The sequence below is a fragment of the Parasteatoda tepidariorum genome, chromosome 1 (assembly GCF_043381705.1).
Source record: "Parasteatoda tepidariorum isolate YZ-2023 chromosome 1, CAS_Ptep_4.0, whole genome shotgun sequence".
Lineage (NCBI taxonomy): Eukaryota > Metazoa > Arthropoda > Arachnida > Araneae > Theridiidae > Parasteatoda > Parasteatoda tepidariorum.
Genome location: NC_092204.1, coordinates 30,787,664 through 30,797,079, shown reverse-complemented (window position 1 = coordinate 30,797,079; position 9,416 = coordinate 30,787,664). Strand labels below are relative to the sequence as shown.

The window sequence follows — 9,416 nt, the reverse complement described above, 5'->3', positions numbered from 1 at the left end:
TGAGAAATATTTCATATATATATATATTTACGAGAGGGCTCCGTTCCCTGCTCTCTACCGCTCGCCAACCCCCGATAATTGCTACGCAATTACATTTTCATTCGCTTCGCGAACAAACTTAAAGTCGTTTTCCTGGAAATTATTTGGCAATTTTTCTGCACCAACATCATGTAGAGAGAATATGATAGGATTGTAAAATGTCAGAGGAACTTATTATCAACATTATATAAAGCAATTTCAATACAAACAATATTATAAACTTATATAAAGCGAGGAACCAATATTATTTAAAACATTACTATAGGGCATTAGCCGGAGATTTATCTCCGTATCCGAAGCACGCGAGGTGGAGCCTAACTCAAATCATTGTTGATCTTATAGGATGCCGGATGCTCCCTATACGGTGCTTTATCTCCCCCCCCCCAGTAATTTAAATTTTAAACTAAAACAATGAAAACCTAATGAAAAAAAACTTTACAAAAATTACAAACAAATTAAAACATGTAATATTAATAAGTTGATTCTAAGTAATATTTCAAACGCAAATACCATTTCAATTAATTGCTCAATTAACTTCCATACTGTCAACTGACAAAATATTTTAGTTTCAATCAGAAGTATTCGTAATTACACAAAAGTATTCGTTTTCATTTAAACGTCTTGACTTTTCAACGTTTCTTCGTCGTGCATTCCGCCGTCGCGTATTGACAGCACTACTACTATTTTCCAGTTAATTTTGTGCAGTTAAATCATGTTCAGCTCTATACCGCTGTTGATATCGCCTAAGATATTCATGGCGATCCATTTTTTATAAAAGATATAAGTATTTTAAAGTAAACTCCGTTCAATATATTTTGATAATTTGGAATGTAAATAGTTTTTTGAGAGAGTGTTGATTCGTGCTTCCAATAACTCTGCCCGATTTATCAGAGCTATTAAAATATATTGGAATTCTAAAATAAATAACCGCGTTCCATCAAAACAAACATTTTATTACAAAACTTTAGAACAACTATCTTTTAACATTGCCACTCAAAATTATTAATAAACACTGGATAATATTGCGTTAATGACACTTTTATCTAATGACGTCATAAACAATCGTTTGCATAAAGTTTAGTTCATAATAATCATATATAATCGTTTCCGTAAATAATCGTTCGGTCTTTTTATAGCTTTACGTAACAAGTGTGAGATTTTTTTTTTTTTGAATGGCGATGTTATAATTTTGTTGTTGAGTTAATAAATCTTTCTTTTTATAAACGTAATAGTAGAGTTTTCTTAATTATTTGATTCGAAATCCTCTGAGTTTTATTTGAGATCAGTTTGTATATTGTATTTTTTGACAGCATAATTAAAAATTATTACCTTTTCACATACATGCGTTCTCAATTTTGATTGGCTGTTTTGTACGTCACTAATCAGAAGTCTCCTGTGATTGGCTATGTGTTATCATTCCACTCTCTTCTTATATATAAAGATATATATATATATATCGGGAATATAATCATATAATAATATGATTGTACATCATGCTTGAAACTTTTGGAAATATTCCCCTATAAAACAATATAGTGTTTTTGAGGTTGACAAGTGTTACAAATAGAAAGTTGAGGTAGAAAATGAGGTTAAGCTTTTTCACCAAAAATAACCTCCTCAATAAACTTCAATTTCAACCTCTTTTACACCTCATAAAATTAATCCCATATATAGCTTAGCAATACTTTAAATTGAAATTCTTGGAAATTATTCACACCTTAAATATACTTATTTGCTTGAAGTGTAGAAAATAACCTGCATACCTCAAAAATGACCTCTCTAAGTTTGTTGCTCTAAGGTAAATTCATATCAACTTCAAGTGGGAATAAAACAACTGCATACATCTTGATTAAAAACCTTGGGAGGTTGATTTTTTTAAGGATGGGTTGGAAGTCAACTTCAAATAAACCTTAAATCTATCCTATTCATTTCAAAACAACTTGAAGTAACCCTCAAAAACATCATAAATTTTCATAAGGATTGACCTGTTTACCCATGGTAAATTTGCATCGGCCTAAATAGGTGCAGAAAGTTTAAAGCTTCTTTCTTTTTATAATACCACTATAATTCTGAAAGAATTCTTAAATAAATATTACAGTTCTGTACTCTCTCCTCCAATCTGCTCCAGAAAAATCAAAACTCTGATTCGTGGACTTAAAACAGACTCTAATACTCTAGAAATAGAAACATATCGCAAGAAATTTGGACTTAAGCCTGAAAGAAATCATCCAACTCAAAAGGTAGCATGGCCAGGAGTATTCGCGTCTTCCCCTATATCTTGTTATCCAATCAGATTCCAAGACTAACAGAGAAATCTACAACATCAGCTCTATTCTCAATCTCTCGGTACGGACTGAGCGTTTTTGCGGCTGCCGTTTCCAGATTCAGTGCAACCGGAGCCAAAAGTTCGGCCACACCCAGAGAAATTGCCCAGTCTGCATGCATGAAGTGTGCGGAAGCGCACTTCACCTACACCTACACAAAACTACCAAGTAACATGTACACATGTACCTACACAAAACTACCAAGTAACAAAACTACCAAGTACTCCAACATGTGTGAACTGTAAGGGTCACCATCATGCCTGCTTCACTGGCTGCATTGAACGACCAAAGAAATCAACAGGAAAAAGACCGAAGAACATCACGAATAAGGCTACTAGACTTCTCCGCATATTTAAAGAGATGCAACAGCTCCTTCAAAACGCTGAACTAGTGACGATGCTGCTGCAATCACTCCTCTCCGAAGACCAAACCTAAGCCAACATCCAGGACTACGCCTTTTCCACGAGCCGATCACAGCTTGCTGTGATAATTTTTTATTTTATTTTCAGATCCACCAACATCTGATCCAACATCATAGATCCTCTCAATTTCAATGAATCGTTTAAAGCCGCTTCGAGGCTGTGTACCGAGATAGATGGAATTTCTACCGTTCAGCAATAATTCGGAGCCCCCTCTTCCTCCCATCTCCATTCCTCCTTATCATCGATTTAATACTACCGATGAATCGCTTCGCGGCATCCCACCGAGATTTATGTGATTTCTACCATTCAACCATTCAGTAATATTTCGAGATTGCTGGTATTGGAGCTAAAAAAAGTTATTAACTTCATCTTATCAGTGTAGTTCAATTTCGCATGGGTAAAAATGACACCATTTCTAAAGATTCAAGCATGATCTTTCAAATTGTGCCAGCAGTTTTTCCACGTAAAATTTTTCATAACGAAGAAAGACAGAGATGCCTACTTTCTACGTTTGTTGTAAAAATCTATTCTAGTGGTACCTAAGTTTATATTTTATTTTATTGTTTTTCTATTCATTTCCCCACCACTACTTTCCACTATAAAGGATTTAAAAGTTTATATCCAACGCCACTTGACACCAAAACTTTCGAAGATAAGGACATATTCACGACTCAGGCGCCAGATCCGAAAGCAAGACAAGACAAAGAGCAGATCTTTCGATGGTAATTATTTTGAAATGTTGGCAAAATTGCCAAAAGTTCTGAAGCTTTGAGTTTTAAATGTTTGCCACTCTATTAAATATTTGTCTACGCAGTAGTTGGCAGTCCTGAATCTTTAAAATCGCATTTTAATAAGTTTTTTAAACACTATTTGAGAAATATTTCATCAGAAAGAGTAAAAGTTAGCAGGTCTGTCACGTGGTGAGACTATTAAAATGTTTGCAAAATTACCTAAAATTCTGAAAGCTTCAGTTTCTAGTTGTCTACTACTCTATTAAATATCCTCCAAAAATCGTAGCAGTTTAGAGCCCTGCATTTTTTTCTAGTTTTAATATGAAAAACAAATCGTATTACCACAGTTTACTTATTTTTGTTTTTCCTTTTAGTGTTGGATTCATCTGGGAAAATACCAAATGGTGTGATGGGCGGAAATCCTACGGCGTTTGGCGACTTTGATACATGTCTTCAAATAGAATCTCCAAGTCGAAGTTTTCATGGACAGTATTGCCGTATAGATTTAGATCTAGCATTGCCGGAGAGACCAGTGATGTCACCAATGGAAAAGCCAATGGAAATCATTCATAATCTGTTTGAGCCTAACACAGTAAATAGCTTTAAATGAGTATTACTTTACTATGAGTATTACTTTAATGAGTACTTTATGTAACATAACACATCATTTATTTAACCCGATATCATTTCATACATCTGCCATGCCACTTATTTACCTAACATTAAAAACTTAATATTTTTTTCATCCTGCAACAAATTTTGTTTTAACAACGACTTTAATTTCTAAATTTATTTCTGATTAAATTCTTATCTGTCTTTTTCTTTCGCTTCCTAAGCAACTTATCTAGATCTCAATGATAAAAAAAATTATTTCATATTACCTGAGTATGTCATTCCCCTCCCCTTAAAGCTTAACTTTCAAAAGCGTAATTTTGATCTTCAGACAATATGTGATAGTTGTATTTTTTGATGAACTTGATTTGATTTTATATTGATGTAGGTTATAAAAAATTGCGTCAGTTTGAGCTCTTAAAAAATAACTTCTCCCCAGTAGAAAATTTCAAAGTTCAAGGTTTTATCTTTAAAAGTGTAAGCAGGTTTTAAGTGATTTACCTAAGGAAAACAGTAACATCTCAAAGTTTATTATTAGCATATTGCTTTATTATTAGCATACCGCTGCCTAGTTACGAGCTCGTTTTCATGGGGCATTATTGCTTTTTAGAGTTATGCTGCGTCAAAATTATTGAAAAATTCGGTTTTTAGTGCTTATCTTGCCTGAAAATTAAATTACATCGCCCCCAATTATTTCCTTAATGAATCTTAAAGTGTACTATTAGGACAAGCTCCTGACTCTGCTCTTTTCTTAGTTATTGATGTCTTTGCTAGATATAGTCAGGCGTTCAAACTTTCAAAAGATACAAATTCTGCGTTTTTTTTTATATAGCTTTTCTCAAAACAGCATAATCTTTTAAAAAAGAAGTTACTTGTATTCTCTCTTGTAGGTAAATGTATCTAATAACACCTGAAAAAGGAAAATGAATGGGACCTCCCCCCTTTTTCAAGAAAAAATTTACTTATATAAGTTGCATATAAACACCATGTTAAGAATCACATCCATCATCCTTTTTATGATAGTTAAAATGGATCATCCCCTTCAAAATAATCTAAAATAAAGAGATTTTATAAGAAATCTATCAGGAATTAAAAGTTATAATTATGGAAGTAGAAACATGGGGATGCTAAGTCATAAAAAAACGGAAAAATTCAAGGTTTTGTTAGTAATGTGTTTGTATAAAGTACTGTTAGAGATAAACAATAAAATACAAACTCTGTTATCTATCGCTTATTATTTACTAATTTCTTCCTGTAACTAATTTCTTCCTTTCAGTTTTAAAATAAAATTCAGTGAGCCTAAGAGCCAAGAATGTCAGGGTCAAAATTGAAATTTTCACTTACTTTGACCGAGAATAACTCTGAAAAGCTAGAATCCTTTATGAAAACGAGTGCATGTCCATAACTAGGCAGCAATATACTAATAATATAGCAAAACAAAACTTTGGGGTTATTGTTGCTTGAAATGAAATTTCAATAAAATAATGTTGACTTTGAAATTTTCTGCGGGAGAGAAAATTCTTAATAGCAGCTCGAACTTGCACAAGATTCATTTCTCATAATTTACTTCAATGTAAAAAAAATCGAACTAATCTAATAATCAAAATTTTATATTTTTGTATTATTGTTAAAAAAATAGCTTTAAATAACTTTAAAATAATATTTATTTCATTTTTAGGTAATTAAATGTTAGAATATGAATTGCAAGGGACCTAGTAATAAATAAAAAATAGTTTATATTTCATGAGGATTACATTAATATCTTCCACCCACCCTAAAAAATAAAGTTTCAGGTACTCCCCAAAAACCATTAAGCTTATTTTTGTTTGTAATTTCTCTTTCTTAAGCTTATTTTTTGTTTGTAAATGTTCCAAAACTTAGAATTTATTGTATATTGATCTTACCTATAAATTTTTTTTCACTTTCTAAGGATGGTAATTCCTTTCCCCATGTATTTTTCCTATTTCTCAGATGCTATGTGGCTACTGTGCACCTGAGAAGCTCGGGGGTAATACCTCGGGGGAGGCGAGGCAGTCTGCCACAAAAACCTCTTCTCTCTCTTAAATTTGTTTGTTTAATCCCGCTACATTATTTTAATTTTCTCTCAGTAAATGTTACTGATTCCCAATTTTCACCTTTCAGTTGCGGTTCGGCGATTTATTATTTATTCCCACTCAGATGAATTAGTTAGAGCCCCTAGCGGGGCTGATGCTAAGATAACCTCCACGTATAAGTATGAGTCAAGCTTTATCGTGTTGAAACTTTTAAAATATTAAAAATATTACTAGAAATTTTGTAAGTTTTCTTTTTTATAACTACTACTCTGTAAAATGTTTTGCAAAATGCGTAGCAGTTGGCAGACCTGCATCTTGTATATATATATATATATCACTTATCCTTCCTGATAAAGCATTTATCCATTGTTTCCAACTCTCCTCCTCCATGAAAAAGGTTTATTCTACTACTTTATCAACGATTAAAAAGTGCTTATATAGATTATCTTCTTCCATGAGCATAACAGCCTAGTGCAGGCCAGATCTGTCCCAACTAGTCGTCTCCGTCTGGCTCGATCAGACACTACGTTACTCCATTTATTGATTCCATGATTTTGTCATCTTTTTACACAGAATCAATCCATCTGGTGTTTGGTCATCCCCTTTTTCGGTTGCTTGTAAACTTTCCTAAAGTCAGCTTTTTAACTGGATCACCATCATCCCTTCCATCCAGCCTTCTTATTCTATAGGATTTAATAGCTGAAATTATGTTTGTTTGCTTGAATTTTCTGCATAATTCATAAGTGTATTGAATCCTCCAAACACTGTTTTCATTAACCGCTCTGAAGATGGCTCTGAATATTTTTTTTCAAACATTAGTAGTTTATTTTTCTCAGTTATGTATAGTCATTTTAGTATTAAAAATGCAATCATGATAACAATAATAACAGGCAAGCAGTTATTGTTGAACAAGATGTTGATCTGATCATATTACTTAGAGCTCTTGTTTCCAATGACACAAGCTCGACTTTATATTGAAAAGAAAAAGCTGGTGTAGGCTTCATACCTTTAGGAAAAACTGGAAAAGATGAAACGATTATGTTTAATGAGATACAAAATGAAAATTAAATTGTGCTTTAAAACAATTGTATTAAAAAAATCATATTACATTTTGTCTTCGAACCTACAGTTTATTACTTTTTAAAAAAATAGACATTATAAATTAAGAAATCAATCAAAAACTATAAAGGGAAATGTGACAAATTAGTATGACATTTGAGTAACAAAAATTCCTGCCGTTTTAGCCTTTGAACGATAAAAACCAGTTTTTCAAAACATCGTCACCTTCGTATTTTGAGGGTAATAAACCCAAATTTTATTTAAAAATGGCGTTTTTAAGTCAAAGAAAAACATATTCCCCCTCAATTCTAAGATATAGCCAATAAGATAAAGCTTTTTGCTATGACACTGTACAAAATGAAAATTCAACAAATGTTATAAGGGTGATCTGTTTTTTTCCGCTGACAAAGAAGAATATAAAGATGATTCGGATCGTTTGACTTTACATTATATTCACAGAATGTGAATATTTTAACTATTGATTGAATAGTGGAATATTCTGTTTGTAATAATTTTAAGCACTCGTCCCACAACCTTGTGTTAATAAAAAAGTTTTTCCTTTCAATCTGAATAAAAAGTTTTTCTTTTAATTTTTAGAGAAAAGATATTAAAAACTTCTTTTTTCTCTCACTGTTCTAGTTGATGAATAACTTAGCAAAATATGCTCAATATCTTTATATTGCTCAACCAAGCTTGAATGCCTGCCTTCCATCATCTTGTTCAAAAAAAGACGTAGCAGCTTTGTTTTCTAACAGTATGTAAAATAATTTGCTTTTTGTATGTTTTTTTATTTATTTATTTACTTTTATATATAAAAAAAGTGGGGCACATTTAAATTTTCCACGAAGAGAATTTTTTTAAAAAAGAAGAAAAAACAGTAACAGAAGTATAAAATATGTGTGTTTTAATTTGCATTGATTCAAAATTATTTTGACCAAGATCCAGGACAAGTTCCTATTGCTGCTAAGTGATCATACTTTCGAAACAGTTTTCAAATGTATTCAAAAAGGTATCAACACGATAATAAAAAACAGCAATTGTCTTAACCCTTTGACGCGAATTTTTTTTAAAAATATTTCTCATACGTTTTCTTTATTTTCAATTTATTTAGATAAAAGTTAGTGAAAAATAATATATTTAGCATTTTAATAATTTATCATTATAAAATACAGCATGAATCTCAGACGTTAAAGCTGAAATCTTGTAACCACTGTTTACTTCCAAGAAAAAAAATTTTCTTCAAAATTGCAATTACAGTTATTTAGGTCAAAGAGAAACAGTTATTAATCATTTAAATTTCTTTAATTTTTAAAACTAATTATTGTTAATTTTTTGAATGTGAATGAAAAAAACATTTTTTTTTTTTGCATTTTATATTTTAGTACAAATATAATTCCGATTCGGGATTTTTTTTAGTAACTATTAGACTGTCTTTAATAATTAAAAATAATGAAATATATTTTTGTTTTTAACTAGATCGCCAGATAAAAATATAGATGTCTTATCTTCGTCAAAGGGCCCCTGCAATAGCACCTAAAATTTCAAATAAAAATAATGTAAACATTGATGCTATAAAAAAGAGTAGTAGCATTAAATAAATTGTGTAGTTTTTTTATATCAGAGCCACCATAATTTGAAAAAAATACAATTCCTGATCCTTCAACCTACACCAGATTGAATTCAATACACAAGAAAATTTAATTCAACCAACATGACACGACACCAGGACCAAGATTTGCTTACAGATGTTTGAATTAATTATAAATGGCATTGGTCTTATTCCTCTAAAATAAACTACGAAATGAATATTTAAGAATAAATTTTTTATCACTTAAAATCTGGCCAAAGAATTAGAACCAGTAAGTGAACACATTGGCAGAGTCTACTTTTACTTTACAGAGCTACGCTTTTCGAGAAAAGTGTTACCAAGTCGTAGTGAAAATTATAAATATTTATATAGCTGCTACTTTTTGTTTCTAACTTTGCATGCATTTAAGGCAAATTAACTTACACAGGGAAAATGAATTTTTGTTGCATTAAAAACAAATATTGTTGTTACCCAATTTGAGAGTGAGGATTTAAAATCTGAAATTAATTTTGTTCGGAAAACTAGAGATTCCTTTAAAAATTTTGTATTTTGGTCAGATTGTCTTTTTGCCTTTTTGCCCTGATATA

General features: G+C 31.3%; 1 protein-coding gene across 1 annotated transcript in view; it reads left to right on the top strand.

Moving 5' to 3' along the window:
- The window catches only part of LOC107447194 (nose resistant to fluoxetine protein 6-like), a 166,013-nt gene that overhangs the window by 11,746 nt on the left and 144,851 nt on the right, over positions 1-9,416 (top strand). Inside the window, exons 3-4 of the mRNA XM_071178308.1 lie at positions 3,891-4,108; positions 7,881-7,995. Coding sequence (XP_071034409.1) covers positions 3,891-4,108; positions 7,881-7,995 — 333 coding nt within the window. The remainder of the gene's footprint in view (positions 1-3,890; positions 4,109-7,880; positions 7,996-9,416) is intronic.